Here is a 17,905-nt window from a genome sequence, read left to right on the forward strand (position 1 = left end):
AATACTTGGAATTGGTTCACGGGAGGATATTTCCAGAACTTCTAAGGAAATCTTACAGTTTCCCTTACTTTTCTTCAAGTCCTCTATTTTGTTTTTCTCAAAGTTGAATATACACCTTCAGCTTCCTTTAAAGGGCGACAATAAGCTTGCAGATAGTGGGTGGTCTCAGTAAAATCCACAATCTACAGGAGAATCTCATCTGATATGCTATCACAACACTAAAGGTGAAATATATTGAACTTGCACTGATGCATATTCGGCTCCTTTTGCCCCAAGTCGATTTGTGCCTTTGAATAGAAAACTTTACTATGCTGCAGGTCTAAACACACCATTAACAAAACGACAGTTTTTCAAATTCTCACTGCTGGGTCTTCAAAAAACAAGAACTTCATATAAAATAATATTCTCCTAGCCTGTTTGCCCAAGATGGACACAAGAATCATCAACATCAAGCTACAATTCAGCCCTTTTACATGGTTCCTACTGCTTAAGATAATGCAAAAGACCTTTTAAAATTATGATAGTATGAAATCTCAAGACCAGCTTTAGAATAACAAACATGGAAGCAGAAACACATCAATTTCTTGATGGTTTATTTGATAGTTTGATAGGTCTCATCGCCTTGCGTCAGGCTCTTGTTAAACATTAAAACAACACGTCCCAAATGGTACAAGCTTGCTGATAAGGTTTACTTTGCTAGAGCTGCATGCAAACAACATACCTTTTACATTTTAATAGGTATTGGTTTCTGCCACTGATGCAAAATCTGGATTTAATAGCTAATTTTCATTGAATTTGCATGCTTGCTAGCAGAGACTGCATTTGCTCTGAAGGTCCCGACCACAAAACAAAATGAGCGTTTTGATTCTGCTGTTAGGATTTGCGTAATAAAGATGGAAGAGGTATTCATTGATTGGCTCGTGCTTTTTTAACTTAAGCAATTCAGCGATGTAATATCTTTGAAGGCTTTCTAAGCATCTGTAGGATTCTTGTCTTACCTCAGACCATGTTATTTAAAAATCCAGTGTGCTTCAGTACAGAGCCAAACAACAGAAAATACGGCAGTGTCTTAAATACTTAGGAGCTGTATCATGAGTAGATAATGTACATTATCCCCCAATAAATGTGAAAATTTAATTATTTCTATTGTCCAGACAGTGAACTCACAGCTGATAACATGGCGCCTTAGGGTTTTAGACAACTACTCGACTATCTGCTGTGGATTTGTGTTTTCTGCAAAGAGCTGCCGTCCTACTGCTGCAGACCCATGACCACGGCTGCAAAGATAAACCACAGGAGCACAAGTGAAAATGTTTCTCACATGTTGCTGGGACACATTAACCATCTGTGTTGCTTTTAACCTCTACTTTGGCGCTGATAAGCAGTAATTCGAAAACCATGAAAGGGTTTCACGTTGAAGAATGTCCCCTCTAATGTTGAAAAAAGAGAAGAGAAAAGGTGTTGTGCATTCAGATGTTTTGAAAGGATTTCCAGCCTCCTACATGTGAGGCTTAGGTTGCCTTTCAATTTAATTTAAATTCTTTGGAGAGTTGTTTAGGCATATGAAATATTTTAAAGATGTCACCTTGAGCTCTCTAGAGAGCTGTGAAGTAGTTTTCTTTTTTCCTGTCAGTTTATGGAATAAAGCATAATTGACCTTAGCCAGGGCTTCAGAACATCAAATTCTATAACTGATTGCCAGGAGGAATTAGCCATGAGCGAGTAAAGGCCATGCAGTGCTTTGGTCGTCCTCAACCAGTTCTTGTAATCAAAATTCAAGAACCTACTATGGCAGATGAGCCACTGCCAACCCCCCCCTGCAATTTCCATATAATATGTGTCCGGCTTGTGAATGGAAAAGGATAATGTATTCTTCCCCTTGCAACACTATAATTTGTCATTATGGCAACAGAGAGGAAAGCGTGTGATAACAGCAATATCCTATTAAAAAAAGAGAAGGAAAAAAATCCTGAAGAAAGAACACTGAGCAAAAAAAAAAAAAGCATGCTGAAAGAAACACACACATGCATGAACACACAGAAACACACAGTCTATTTCAATATGCTTTCGGTGAGTAAGCAACACTTGGTGAGCCTCGGAGAGAAAACTACATATTGCAGTTAAAATATGGAAATCAGCGGCATTTTTCCCTAGGAGATGACTTGAGAATAACCCACTCGAGAGGAAAAAAATAAATAAAAATTTGGCCATTTACATTGTTTAACATGCAGCACAAGAGCAATCGTCAAAGAATATGGTTGCTAAGGATACACAAGCCTTTTCATTTCGGCCTGTGTTGGGCATCACAAAAGCATATTGTGAATTCTCAGCCGTCCGGCGTTCTGAAGAAAAGCACCTTTGAGAAACGGTGCTCTTTGCATGCTGATCAGCTTTGGTTAAAGTGTTATTACATTCGCTCCGCACAGCTTTTTTGTTAATTGACAACATAGTAATTTCTCTCAAGGATGGAGGTTTGCAGTCTTGAGATTCAGGTGCAGAACTGGCAGTTGGGGGGCCTGCACAACAACGCGCTCTGTTGTGCCCACCAGCAGCAGTGCTGAGACGAGCAGCTGGATGTGGAATCTGTGATGAGAGATCAGCTCCCTCTTTTGTCCTTTCACTTCAGCATTCACTATTCAGCCAAAGTTTAAGGCTGTGAGATGACTTCACAATTGACAGAGCCGACTGAGCCCATCACCTGTACCGTTATCCTTGGCTTTAACTTTTACAGTTGAACACCATTAGACACCCAATATACTTACACAAAAATTATGATTCCATTAATGTTCATTGCATTGAACCCAACACATCACTAGATACGAGATCAGAAAAATGAGGAAAAATGAAAACCGTTTGGAATGAATCTACACGTGTACTTTCGTTTTACTTAAATTGCATTGGAAAACACTATCTAACATCATTAAAATGCTGGTTAAGGTTAGCAATAAGGTTAGGGTTAGGGCTGGAATACATGGCTGGAACGTGCATTATAATGGCACCGTCATTCTACTGGATTTAATCCATAACCCGGTGCATAGTTATAAGAACCCAGCGTTCCTCAGGAATGCTGCGGGACTTGACAAATCGTCATTATATTATGCCTTGGGGAGTGAGAACGGGCTGCCTCAGAAAGCATCTGATGTAGTTCTGTTGGATTCATCGACCTTCAGCCTGCACTGGTTTGCAGCAGAGTGCAAACCAGTCAAGATAACAGTCAGCACCTGCGACTCTCGGTGCCTCCTCCGGACTGGTGGAGATAGGATTCCCCATGTGAGATAGTTTAAGGATCTTGGGATCTTTTAATGAGTGATGGGAAGGTAAAACAGTGAACTGCTCATGGTAAAAAGAGCTGGCCAAAAGGTGGAGCTTTCATATTAGCCATATATCTATATTCCAACTTCAACCAGATCTCTTGACCATAGGAGAATGACTGCAAGAGAAAGGTCATGAATATAAGCTGGCAAATGAGTTTGCTCTCAAGAAGCTGGGCTCATCCTTAGAGAACAGGTGAGGATGGTGGAGTAGAGCTGTTGCTCAAGGTGGCATCTGATTAGGAAGTCAACTGGGCGCCTCCTTTCGGAGGATCCCCGGTGTATAAGGACACCCTCGGGGTAGCCCCAGAACCTGATCGGGAGATAATATATCTTGTCTACCCCCGGAACATCCTGGAATCCCTCAGGAGGAAATGGAGTGTGTTGCTGGGTAGAAGGATGTCTGGAGGACCCTGTCATGGAATGATGGACGGATGCCTGTTTGCAACAGCACTTATCTACCCAGGATTTCTAAGGGAAATGCTGCAGAAAGAAGTCAACCGAGCTTCCTTTTGGGAAATTAATCCAGACTGTGTTCCTTCCTTTCTAGTAAAATGTGATTTCACTGGCCGAATATCAAAATTGAGAAAATTGAAACTCAAATGCGCTGACGCCCTATGATTCAATAAGACAGAGAACTACTGACTGAGACCATGTTTACTGACACCACAGACTAAGGGTGTCGAGGCAGTTTCTCCATAGATTTCCACAGAACTGGACTTACCTAAAGGAGTCACCCTCTGCTGGTCATTAGAGAAAAATGCAGCTTTAAAGCACTTCTGCACTGGCTTCCTTTTTTAAATATAAACAGCTGGAGGTAGAATCTGTGATGAGAGATCAGCTCCCGTCTAAGAGCTCAAGAACATACACTGGTCTATCACCATTCAGCTCAGGCACAATAGACCGAGTCCATCACCTACAGCTCACACGCACAACATCAGTCAACAAGCCAATAGTGTGCCTGTATAGCGGTGCTGATGAAGGGATTTTCCCATCGTGCCAAAGGCCAAACAAAAGATTCAAGCCAGTGAATGGAGATCCTGCATACTGTACTTTACTTTGCCTCTTTCCATCCAGTGCTTTTATCAAGAGATTAAGGGTTTTAGAGAGAGCTAAAGAAAGAATGCAGCTCCCCTTCCAGCTACTAGGCAGATTGAGGCTCCTACTCTTATTTAACAGATACCGTATTGTTTGAGAAACAAGCAGCTGTGAGGAAGCTGGGAAAAAAAGCGAATGGGAGGGGCTGAGCCATAGAGAGATGGGAGACTTTAAACAGACACTGTACTATCTGTAAGGATGAATGATAAATGCTTAAGCCGTTTCCATGTATATTTGATGTCGCCTAAGACCTAACGGTGCATGGTGCATGGAGCCCCAGGGCCTCAGAAACACTGCACCACCGGCTCCTTCTTTCTCTCCTTCCTCACGTCGATTTCGTTCGCCTACCTGGCTGCTCTCAGCTCGATTTGTTTGCACTCATGTTTCTTCCAGTCTGGGCCTTGGTTAACATTTAATTCTACCTTGACAGACACAGGCAGGAGACTGTCAAAACGCGGGCCATCAAATAATGAAATGTGAATCAGCTGAGCCACCAGCGGATCAGCTACAGACAGCACACACACCAAATATTGGGGCCCGGTCTCTTTAATGAGCTCTGAGCTGTCTGACTGAACACAGCCATGTCTCTCACCTCTCTGACACCGCTGGAACCGCGGATTCTGTCAGGCAGGAAAAGCTCTGCAGCAGAAACAAAAAGTTCAATCCTGCTCAAAGTGCTGCTGATACTCGAGGAGGCTTTAAATAAAACATGGAAATGAATCCTGACACGTTGCGTCGAGTTGTTTTCGATCCGAGAGTAACACAAGGTAGGACTGTTGTACACGAGGAGTAATGGTGTAAGCTAGTACTGCACTGAGGGCCAATAAGACAATCAATGACGAATTACATGACACCGGGGCTAATGTCCTTGATTAGTCTTGCTATGCGAACAAATGAAGCGAGGCTCTTGACAATCACATGAGAGACAATGCGGCTCCAATAGGAGTTGATGCGTCAGGCGGTTCTGCAGCAGATGAGCTCCAGTCTCATTATACAAGCTCATGGTCAGGAGACACACAAATCCTTCAAAGTGTGTTTGAACCCTGCTGACTGACCTTGCATATTTAGCTTAACAAAAAGATGTTCAACAATGGAATTAATGAATTTTCTCTATGATTTCCAATACCAAAGTGATTCCTTTAAGCCTGAACACTAAGTTATGAATAATAAGGAATGATCAGCACACTGTATTTCATTTGAAATAAATATGACCTTTAATTAATGAGGCTTATCTGTGAAAGATGGAAGCGATTGGACTAAAAACAGGCAACAGTTCACTGAAGTTTTTACAGGCAGGTTTAACTGCAAGGATTTTCATTATTCATGGTCTTTTAAAACCATTTCATCAACATTAGTTCTCACAACTCGTGTCTTAAACGACTACAACTAATTAAGAATACCTCCCTGTAACGCAGCTATTATCGACAGTGCTGTGCAAAAGTCTCGAGCCTGAGCTTCTTCTGCTTTGAGCAACAGTTCTTCAGGGTTTCTTTAGACATTGGCAGCTTTTTCACTTATTTTCAGTCCAGGCCTTGTACCTGACCACTTTCACAGGAATGTTTTTTGTGTACGCATAACAGCGAACTTAGCAAAGAACCCATTTTAAATTTTATCTTTAGGCACTTTGTTACTACCAGCCTGTCACAAAAACACAATTTGTTCCCATTTCTTTAGCTGAATCTCTGAAAAATACCAAAGATAACACAGTTTGACAGGCATAAAATAGTATTTTTGTACCAACAAGGTGATTCCTGAAGAGCTATTAGCTAAAAACTTGGCATATCGCAGCATCGTGTGCAGAGCGTCCCCCCAAAAAATTTGTAGAAACTTGACAAGTGGAGGACAAAAGAAGAAGCGGCAGGCATAAAAAAACCCATCTACTGCAGATGAGCAGTAGCTGAAAGTCATGTCCTTAAGAAATGAGAAACGATTCAGAATGTACATCAGAATGTCACAAAGTCATTCTTAAGGAAAGGAAGCAGAGAGAAAAGACTGAGGTATGCCAAATTACACAAGAGCTGGAGTGAAAATCAGTGGAAACAGGTCTGATGGAGTGATGGTCTAATAACTAATAACTTTATTAGCAGCGCCCTCCTGAAATGCACCAACAACATTGAGAGTAACATCCTCCTCTCCGCCCCTTAATGCTCTCTGGTTACTATGGTAACGCGTAAATATTTCTTTCAAAATAAGACACGCAACTACAACACGGGAAAAGACCCAGGGAAACCGAGTTAGCGATAAAAACCCTGAAAACCATAAATTTCACACCTGAGCCTCAACTCTTGCGCCCTGGTACCAAACGACTCACGGACCGGTACCGGGCCGTGGCCTGGGGGTCGGGGACCGCTTGGTTTGGGCCTGCGTTTCAGCCAGTGGTGTTGGGCTTTTGTCAAAACTAATGAAATTATGAGCACGACAAAGAACAATCAGATTTTGATCCACCGTTCAATAGCATATGGAAAGCATTTGATTGGCAACAGCTTTGTGTTTCGGCATGAAAAAGATCCCAAACACACTGATGATGCTGTAAAATCATGCTCAAACAGGAAAACACAAATATTCCATGCCATTTTGCAAACAAAATATAAAGAGAGGTGGCTCAAGATCTCTGCAGAGTTCTGTAAATGTTCTTAAAAACTGCTCAGAGTAACATAACAGACAGGTCGGGTGTGAGCAGAGAGTACATCAAGCTGACGGCTGACTTGTAAATTAGTGAGTTTAAATGAAGTGACGGCGCAAAGTCAAACAAAGCTCTAGAACTGGAAGCTTTTTTTTGCGCCAAAGGAAGGAAGACTTGGAGAGATGATTTTAAATTACCTGACCTTTTAAAAGGCATTGCTAATCTAGTCACATGAAACAGCAATTTATGAGGGGGGAAATGTTCATTTACTAGGAATGAGCATCTATCAATCATGGTGACAGAGGTGTACACTGGGGAGAGGAAACGGGTGGAATTAAGGGAGGGAGGATGACACAGGAGAGAGACTGTGTGCTCTGAACTACGCCCCCTGATAAGGAGGGAGGGAGGCGAGGGAAAAAGGGAGCCAAAAGCAGAGGGAGAGAGGGAGGCTGAGAGAGCGGCTTTAAATAATAACACACTAATGCTAATGTTTCATAAAAAGCTAAAGCATGGGTGCGCAAACAGTATCAATCACAAGTGGCTGGAGGCCTCATTTAGAAGCCAAATGAAATCAAAGTTTGACCTTTCTGCCCTCTGCAAGTTCCACAGGCCTGTTCCAACAAAGCCATTTGTGTTCACCTCCAGCTAATTAGTTGAGTAAAGAACAAATTGTACATTTGATTAATGTGGTCACACAGATAGCAACTGAACCTGGTCCAAACATTACAACCAAACTCTTTCCACTCTCAGTTTAATGGAGGTTATTATGCCCACGTACGTATGCAGAGTATAGGAAGCAAATTGGAGGTGTTGGAAGAGGCTCGTGGATGTGTTTCTGAGAGCCGTGTAATTGTATTTTTTACTTAGCAGCGAATGAGACATTACCTATTTTCCTTAAGTGGCGTTTGATGAAAAGACAATGACAAGATGGAAAACAGCCAAGGAGTGAAGCAGCACGTAGGGGGACGCGTCAGCTGCACTCCTTCAAATCTGAAGAGGAGCGCTGAGCATAAGAGAGCGGAGCAGAGTGTGCAGCCTCGCTCTCGTGGTCTCTAAAAAGCGCTTGAAAACAACATTTTTTAAAAAAATGCAAACTTTGCGTGGCTCTCGAAACAAACTTGCCGCTGTCCCCCGGGGATGATCGACGTGGTCGAGGATGCTTAGCTTCCCCCGTCTTTGTTTTATTGCTTCTCCATCTCTGGCTAGGCCCCATGCCTGTGCTCTGGGCTAGCACTTCAAACAACCTAATGTCCTATATGTTGCAGCCAACCGGCTGGTCAGGCCACAGCTCTCTGCCAGCCATCTTGCATACTGTACAGCCAAAGCTAATATTCAACACTGAGGCAAAGCATGTGAAGGGCTTAAAGTGTGAAAACGTTTATGTGTGTGTGGCGAGGAGAGGTCTTTGTTGCCGAACAACTCACATTTTTCGAGCGCATCCATCGCAGCTCCCATTTCTGCCTGTTGGATGCTAGATTAGAAATTTTTTTTTTAAAGAAAAGGAGACAGAGAAAGAGAGAGAAAAAGGTCTTTAGCATATTTAAAATGTCCTTTTTTTTGAATTCCTGTCAAAAAAGAAGAAGAAGAGAAAAATACCCCACAACCAATATTGAGAGGATTATCAAAAGTGCATTATATTTGTTTTCCAAGGAGCCCTTCTTCGCTAACAATCTCAGGTAACACGGTGCACACATTTCCAAAAGGTAAGCCTATCGGCGGCTCTACGCTGGGCACTGTTTACTCCTGCAATTCACCATCCCCTCCTTATATATTATGTGGTGTGTGATCATAGCCCAGCAGTGGAGGTGGCTGGGAGCTTAAGTCATGTAAATACAAAAACAGTAAGCTGCCAAAGATTCTGTGGAAGGGACAAACTTATCGCCAGCTTAGTGCAAGAGAGAGCGGTTTCAAGTAGGGGGTCGTGGAGGGGATTTTCACATGTGTGTGTGTGGGGGGGAGGGCGAAAGATGTTTGATGGATTTAGGTTTCATTTCTCGCAGGCTCAGCTGCAGCTTTATCGTCAACCCCTCCAACCCTGAAAAGGCCTCGGCGCAGAGATTCACTTTCTTTACTTTACAAAAGCATGAATATGCGAACACACACAAAAGGTGTGCAACTCAACACTGAAGGGGGGGTTATAATAAAAATAAATAGATATGTGTGAACACAATAGCTCAGGTAGACCTAAACACAGCCCCAGCAGCAGCGCCGCCTCGTCAAGCTCTCCTCGGCAAAAAGTGATATTTCCATAACAGAATTTACATCGGATCAATAACGGATCGATTCAACTTTCATGCTGCATAATGTCTCTCGCAATAAAATAGGCCAGCCAGAGCTTAATTGCTATAATAAACACCATCAATAAAGTGCAGCCATTATTCTGGAGCCCATTAGCGGTGCATTGAGAAGGAGAACGCCTTGTCTTGTTTGTGTCTTATTATATTGTACCATCTTACTCACCTTGGGCCTTTGCCACAGCCGATTCGCTCTCCTTTGAAATACACGGCGACGGTGTAAATGCGCGCGTGCGACGGCCCCACCGTCTGCAAGGTCCTGCAAAATTCAACAGAGGAAGGAGGGCAGAGTTTAGGAATAATAAGAAAAAGAGAAGCACAAGGACACTCGGGGACACCGTCCTTCAGAGAAATACAAAAAAAAAAAGTTTTGAATTGGAACAAATGTAATTCGACTAAAGAGCGCTCTTTGAGAAGACGCACAATCCATCTGAGGGACACATAAACAATTTTTAAAGCCTCCCAAAGTCCCCGCACTCATCTTCTGACACCTAGATCTGAAGAGGAGTGTGGGGAAATAAATAAATAAATAAATGAATAAGTGACACGTTGAGAGAGGAACTGAAATAAAAGAGTGACAACAGTCTTTGAGAGACCTGCGAGTCTTTGGCGCGCTAGAAGGGTAAACAATGAAAACGCTAAAGAGGGAGCGATGACAAGAGACTATCACTGAAGTAATTTACAGATGTACCTCATTTAAAAAAGAAGAAGAAGAAGAAGAAGGAGCCAGATGTTGACTTTGTTTTATTTCTGCAGGGACATGTGTACAAGACAGTTGTTTGAAATGTTAACATTAGCATAAACATCTCAGACCCAAGCTGTGAGTCACCTAAATTATTCACAGACAATTTACTTATTTCAGGAGAGCAAATCCATTTTTAATGCAACGTGGTCACTTATGACACTTTATCAATAATTCAGCCCCCTTTCTCGCTTACAAATGAAGAAGCGCATAGCATGTGCCGAGCAAATAAGACTCCTGCGTGCGCTGCTTTAGCCAAATCTCGACGGGGAGAGCGTGTCACTTGGAATTATCGCGGCGCTAAAATAACACAAAAGGAGACGGAATAAAAGGGAAATCTACGGGGCCGTCGGGAAGTCGTTGGCGCTGCGTTCATGCTAAAAGCTACTTCCAGACTGGGGCCACTTTCTGTACAGTGCGAGATGGGTGTATATGTGCGCTCCCTGGTGTGTCGAGATGTACAGGAAAGTGATAGAGCGCGGGGTTGAGGTGTCGATCTGTCATCAGCCAGGCACATTCACCAGGGAACCTTTAGCAGGGGGCTCGGTACATTAACTCCTTTCCTTCTCCTTTTTTTCCCTGTCCTTTCCTGCCTCTTTTGGTAATTTAGTCTCTTTCTTTCCAACTCACACCCTAGTCTCACTCTGTGTTTCTCTACCCTTGACGCTTGTAAACAAATCCCGCAGACTTCGAAGACCGACAGCAAGACAGATTCGACGCCGAAAAACTGCTCTATGAAATGCTATGAAAGTTGTATGAGTCTGGCTTATCGACCAACAGGGGTCAGGTCATCTCACGAGGTGGTCAAAGGAATGCTCAATATTACCGGCTGCTACTGTGTATACATCAAACATGGGGAAAGAAAGAAGTAATTACGCTCAAGGATGGAGGGGAAGCCTTCCATTCATCAGAGGCTGGGTTTTATGTAAGCTTGTGTCTCCTGTACATGTGGGGCTGTGTGAATTTTTGAAATTCAGGTCACCCAGGAGCTCTATTTGTTTCTCCTTCACGTTCTTGTGGGCAGTGGACTTGGGGAGGGAAGTGTTGATTGCGGTGTCAGAGCTGTGCTGTGTCAAAAAAAAAATTAAAACAAATCGCCATCCGCTGGGCAGATAGACGGAATAATAAACACGGGGGACTGGAAAGACGATTAAATAAATACAAGGGAAGAGAGACGGGGAGGAAAAGGGGACAGATTAGATGCTGAATTGTGGAGTTCATTGTACGCCGAACCGCTCCGTCTCCAACCACCCGTGAGCCTCGAGACGACCCCCCCTCTTTTTTTTTTTTCTGAGAAAACTGTGTTTGCCAGCTTCCAGTGGTGACACAAACACTGCATCGTGGCAGCTCTCAAAAGCTTTCTGTCAAATGACACTTGCTCCTTGGCTTTTTTGTCAAATAAGAGATCGTTTTAGTTATCTTTTCTTTTCTCATCACAACAACAAAGACCTTTACACAGTTGTTCAAAATGTTTAGAGTCTGATGACGAGTAGTCTTGTAAATTATGTTTGTGCCAGTTCATTTCCCTGAATTTGTGCTGCAGCCCACGTGATGCCTGACCCTTCTGGACTGCAGAGTTGGGCTCACACTAAAGAGACTGATCAAGTGTACAGTGCAACCATGTGTATACACACTTAGATTAGATCTTTAATCTCAAAAATTGAATTTCTTACCATTGCTAATAAGATGTCATGTTCAAATTCAATATGTATTTTATGCTTAAAATGTTTAAGTGGCAGCACTTGAATGTATCTTAAGACTGCTTAAAAAAAAAAAACTTGCAAAAATATAAATGGCTACTACATTAATCGAAATATGCAGCTATATAAAAAGTTAAAGGATTCATCACTGTATATAAGCCATAGAAGATTTGAAACTGCTCTGAAAAAATGAATGACCAAATAGCTTAAATAGCGTGAAGTAGTGTTTAATCAGTTAGAGCGGAGTTAAAGATGAAGATAAAAATCCTTGACCATGTGTGCCTACAATTCTAAGCATAAAGAAGCAATGACCAAAACAGTATTTACAAAAGAAAAGCACAAAAAAGGGAGAAAGGGTACCCTTGCTGCACTGCTTTCTGCTAGTCCCGCAGAAAGCTATGTTTAGACATAAATGTAAATTCGGCAAGTTAGCCACCCAGAATCCGCTCAGTAGTCTGCAAACAATTAAATTCGTTAGCAGGCAAGCTACGGTTAGCAAGCTGTGTGACTCTGTTGTGTTTTATAACATTTGCTGATAAAGACATTTTACAATGAATGGCTATTTAATGAGCACTTTGGTTGAATTAGCTGATATTATACTTTGCTAAGTTAGGTAGCTGCCTTTTTTCAGTATCCTGGTAGGTAATGTTAGCTTGCCTGTGAACCAGGCTGGATGCTAACAACCTAGCTTAACCAGATGTTAAGTTGAATGAATTCAAAGCTATTTTTAGCTGCTCCCTTATTCACAAGGAGTCCTCCACAGCAGGTAGCTCGGTACTGTTTGATTTGTGTCTCCCAGAATCACACTGAGGGACTTTTACTTGTTAGACAAATGTGCAAACCATGTTGAGTAGCTAGTTGGGCTAACTCCCAGGGGTTGGTTAGGTAATAAATCACTATTGGATAATTACTTCATTAGCTAAAGTTACAAAATAGCCAATATGAAATTCAAAACCATGTTTTAGGTATCTGAATTAGCTTTAGCTTGTTTTCTCAAGAGTTTTATTGTTTGTTTTTGTGCCCATGTGAAGTTTTTGATAAAGTTTTTGAAGTTCTAGGAGCTGTTTGATTCTTGACATTAGTAGAATTCTTAACTTTATTGATTCCGTACTGAATTGCCACTATGATGAAGCCTCGAGTTGAACAGTTGTCTCTGTTGTATGGTTTATGTCAATGAAGAGTGTGGCTTTCAGGTAAGAAACTTGCCTGATGGGGCCAAGAAATTACAACTGTTTAGTTTGTATTTAAATATAAACTAAGCACAAAAGACTAACCTCTAATCACACACTGGTACTTCTAGATAATGCCGAAAGAAATTTATGCAAGCCTCGGTAATATGGTGGCCTTACTTGTAGAGTGGGATATCAGGCTCCTTGCCCTCTGTTCTCAGGGTCAAACAACACTGCTGCAGCTGAGACTTGGGGTCGTTCCAGTCCTGGTTCAGAATGAACTCCTGCAACACACAAACAACACACACTTGAGACCAAACTATCTCTCTTCACCCACTCATTTCAAAGAATCAGAAACAATGAAAATGAACTGCAGTTACAACCGTTCTCCTTCACTCCTTCATGCTTTTATTTCATTCCTGCCATCTCCAAGCTTTTACCCCCTTTTGGACTTATTTGCGCTCTCTCTGACTGGCTCTCCATCTATGACTTGGCGGTGAGCACAAATCACAGGCTACTTAAGACAAAAGCCAATCCCCGGCCAGAAATAAAGAGCGTCTGGGAGTCTCCCAGGTGTGCAGCTCTGATACATTTCTCTTATCCAAGGGGGACTTCTAAAAGCCCTTCCATTAACAGGGAAGCAGCCTTGTCATAAAAAGGCAGACTTTGAATCCAGAACTGTCTGCTCCTATTAATTTTCTACAAAGAGTGCTTCTGCTTCTCTCTCGCTTTGCAGCTCCCTCGCAGCCCCTCCATCTCTACTGTTCTTGCTTTCGTGCTTTGCTTCCCCTTCTTCCTCCTTTCCGGTTTTCCTCTCTCCGGGGGGCATCCACACTCCTTTCGCTGAAGGCTGAGAAATTTGGCTGCAGCTTATAGCCTACCTCTTGTACATTTCGAGTGCGGTGATGCATTCACTCTCATGCAAACACCTTAACATGCATAATGGAGGGAAGAAGAAAAAAAACTGCGAACATAAGGAAAGGATTTATGTTCCCGGTTTTGCTTCTCTATTTCCATCTAAATTGGATGAAGCAGCACAGTTTGCAACACTGTGGTTTCCAGAGGGCTATGTAAGGAGACATGCTGGCTGTTTCACAACTTTTCTCTTGGAAGTGGAAATGAGGTGCTCTCTTGCAGCGACCATGACGCAAAGCTCAGCTCCTCTAGAGCTGGGGATTCTCCCTGGAGAGGCACACCAAGACAGCAATTAGCATGGCATATCAGACCGCTGCAGCAGCTTCACAAGGAGAGGTCCGCGCTGTGTGGGAAACTCGTACACGAGCACGCGTGTGTGTACGGACACCCGGTTTCAGTTTGTCTTTTCACTGCAGCAGCGGTAATAAAGGGAAAAACAGAGCTCTTCTATCTAAACTTAGACTTGAGCACTTAAGGATATAATGCCCGTCCCTTCCTAACGCGCATCTTGCCATTGAAGTTTTGACTGAAGCCTACTTATTCAGCTCTCGCAACACTCCAGAAGTGGATACCGTCAGCAACTTCAAGCACTTCTCGGATCAATAGAAAAACACAGACGACTAACATTAACAAGCCAATGCATGCATCCCAACGCCGTTGAGATTCCCATTAAAGATGACTAAAATAGCCACCCAAGCCGCCATTGTGAGAGGCATTCAAAAGCCAAGCACCACTTCAGGCCTCACGTCGATGCTAGTGCCATTAGGGCCCTGCCATTAGCTCCCCTCCTCATCATCTCCCCCCGGTTCGCTCGTTCCCCGTCTCTCTCTTAGGTGCTCGGCTCAGCAGCTCATTGATCAGGTGCGAGCGGTGAACAGCTATCAATAGGGACTCACCTTCAGTCGAGGGAAAAAGCAGACGTTCATGAATGTGTGCACGTACTCCAGGTCTTTATCAATGTAGAGAGCTGCGATGAAAGCTGCGAAAACAAAAGAGACAGAACGCCTTTTTAAACGAGAAAAAAAAGGAGGTGGGTGCTTTGCTTTGTTTAACAATCAGCTCCATTTCTGCTTCTGTAGTAAATAAAACATTAACAAAGACCAGAAGAGAGACCCGAGCAGCGGCCTCCCTCGGCGAGGGACGTGATGTTAATGTTAACAATTGGAAAAGATGGCTCTGTAGCCGACTGTCCTTTTCTATCACACAGGAAATTGGAACTACAAGGGCCACACAGAGTTCAGAGAAACATGTCATATATAAGATAAAATTGTATGTCAAGCTGAATAAATAACTGGCGGCCTAACTGCTCTGAGAACAAAAAAAACCAAAAAACCGAAATGTAAGCAGAAGGTGCTGGGTGTCATCTTCATCTCATGGCTGTCCCTTTGTTTTCCCCTTCCATTAGATGCCACTGCATTCACTCATCCCTGTGACTAAGACAGTGGGACATGAGAGAGAAATAATAGGTAATATATTTCAGGAGGCCAGTGAGGGCCCGCTGTAGCTGCAGGGCACAACTGTTCATATACAGAAGAGCTGCACTCATCTCCAGCGCTGCCCCGCGTCCTCTTCCCGTGTCATCAACTCTGCTCCGCTGCAAACTTTTGAGGGATGATTTGAAAGGCAAATGATATGAAGCCCTGTGTTGTTTTGTGATTCATGCATTATGGTCTGTCTATTGAACGCTGGCCTGAAAAACATTAGTGCTTTTTAGTCTTTTTTTCCTCATTTAATCTACCAAACTGGAATGGCTCATTTTCTATTCCCTTTGTATCACAGTTCCTGTCCCTGCCTGCTCCCCCTGTTGGCCCAATGTGGACCGCAAAAGGTCTCCTCCAATTCTCCGTTTCCATTCTCCTCTGCATGCAAATCCCTGCGCTCATGTTCAGCTTACACCTTCCTATAGTTCACCATGAACTTCCTTTAATTGCAGGATTGAAATCAAGTGAATGTTATCTCTAGCTTAATTTATCGGATTTGATGTACACCTAGGTGCTTGAGGGTTGAGGGACATTTATATGTGATAGGTAGGCAATGAAAAAAAACTCGAGATCTGCCAGAACAATCTGTTACAGCCCAATCAATACTGGAATTTATTAAGGGCCAAACCCTCGCAGATAAGCTGATCTGAACACCAGCTCACGTCAGCTTATAAAGTGTTTTATTTAAGCTCCTCAGGCCTGTCTGTGCAAGCCGCTCAGCAACCCCCCTTGAGTAGGGCTGTATCGGGTATCAACCATAATCAAATTTAGTGATCAATTTAATTAAAAATACAGTGAATCTGCCTCACTGTCGTTTTATTTGGCATCTTCATTTATAACTTGTATGACAGACATGTATATTTCTGACTGCTGGCTTGATTTTTAAACGAGAGCTTAATGTTAGTGCACTTGAAGAGGCCTTTGTTTATTTCATCTTCTTATCTCCGCCCCCCACTGGGCGCTATTGTGGGTGGAAAATTCTGCTGTGTGTGTGGAGATCATGACGCAAAGCGGAGAAGACAGGAATGAACTATTTAAAACACAGAAAACAGACTGGATGAGTTAGGAGAACTATAGGTCTGAAGTAAAGAAGTAAAGAGCCGTGCAGATGTTATATATCTGTTTGGACTGACATCCGTCCACTTATGTTAATTACTTACAATAAAGCCAAATCATTTATCGTACAGTATGTCAACATGTAAGTGTCTCATCATGCTGGAAGTGAGAAATAAACTCTTTTCCCTGCGTGTTGTGGAGTTTTTCCTGTGTTTGGGTCACACATTGTACATTACAGTGGGTGGATAATGGGTACATGTTAACCTCCTCTGCCTCCCACACAGGTGGTGCTATCGGTCATCAGCGATCGTCCAGAGGGACAATAGGATGATCGGACTGTGGAGCACAATGCCCAACTCACCCTCCACCCCAGGTTCTCTATTTGAAGAACCACATCTACTGTCATGAATGCTCTGCTCCTGTTTTCCATGGATGTCTGTGGAGGTCCCGTCCCCCAAAACAGCGCCGCACCACCAAATTTAAGTTGCTGCAGGTAGAATAACAATCCTCTTACTGTTTAATGATATGCACTTGTGCTACTATATCATACGAGTTTAGTATGTATATGTAGAAAATGACATTTTACATGTGAAAAAATAAATCTGTCAGCGTAATGCAGTGGGAGGAAAGTATCGAGCACCACAGAGAGACAGCTTCTTAATGGCCTCCAGCATATATTTCCCATACAGTAATGGCATGTTTCCAATAAGTTACTATGGGCTGATTTATTTGCCTAGTTGCTTGTTGGCTGTTTCCTGGTTGTGATGGAGAGCGGCCTAGAAAAGGGCCATGGATTTCTAATTCGCTTGTCAGAAAAGAGTCTCAAAAGCACCGGTGACACGGGCTGATCCCTGACAGGCTTCCCACCCACAAACTCTACCAGATGAGTTTGACAGAACAACAGAAGTACCACCCTGATGGACTGAACTCTCCTCACTGTGGCAGCACCCCTGTTTACACCTTAAAGAGCAGGTAAAATTAACATAGGTCCTTATCACCAGAGCCACAGTAACAAGACTAAAATGCACAAATATGACCAAAATCATGAAAAACAGGTGGTCCAACACTAATTATATTGTACTCGTACTCATTATAATTTATACATACTAAAATAGATTTGAATGACAGTGGCAGGTGCTGCCTACTCACTGCCAGTGCCCTGGGGCACATTATTTTTCACTTCTTTGTTATTTCTATTTTTCTGTTTAGCTAATCATTAAAAACAAACTCACTCTCTTTGTGTAAACAGCAAAGAGACAAAAGCACAAACCCACCACTTTTGAAGCACATATATTGGCTGTATTTTCAGCATTTTAATCTTTAGTTATGAGACACGCTGTCATGTGTGGTGTCAGTATCCATTTCCTGGTCATTTCCACATAGAATCCAGTTGCACATCGTGGGGATTAACTGCCCACTGCCACTGATAATAACCAGAAATACCTAAATGTCCATTAAAGCAGGAGCAGAAAAATCCAACTAGACAATTCACCGATTGTTTTATGCTTAGCTGTGG

General features: G+C 42.7%; 1 protein-coding gene across 4 annotated transcripts in view; it reads right to left on the minus strand.

Annotated features, from left to right (window-relative positions):
- Positions 1–17,905, minus strand: part of drosha (drosha ribonuclease III) — a 138,145-nt gene that overhangs the window by 9,076 nt on the left and 111,164 nt on the right. For all 4 annotated transcript variants that reach the window (XM_026180199.2, XM_026180200.2, XM_080306189.1 and 1 more), the window contains 4 exons: positions 14,749–14,831; positions 13,118–13,221; positions 9,493–9,585; positions 8,457–8,503 (listed from right to left, as the gene is read on the minus strand). In XM_026180199.2, the coding sequence (XP_026035984.1) occupies positions 8,457–8,503; positions 9,493–9,585; positions 13,118–13,221; positions 14,749–14,831 (327 nt within the window). The remainder of the gene's footprint in view (positions 1–8,456; positions 8,504–9,492; positions 9,586–13,117; positions 13,222–14,748; positions 14,832–17,905) is intronic.

This window comes from Astatotilapia calliptera, chromosome 9 (assembly GCF_964374335.1).
Source record: "Astatotilapia calliptera chromosome 9, fAstCal68.1, whole genome shotgun sequence".
Lineage (NCBI taxonomy): Eukaryota > Metazoa > Chordata > Actinopteri > Cichliformes > Cichlidae > Astatotilapia > Astatotilapia calliptera.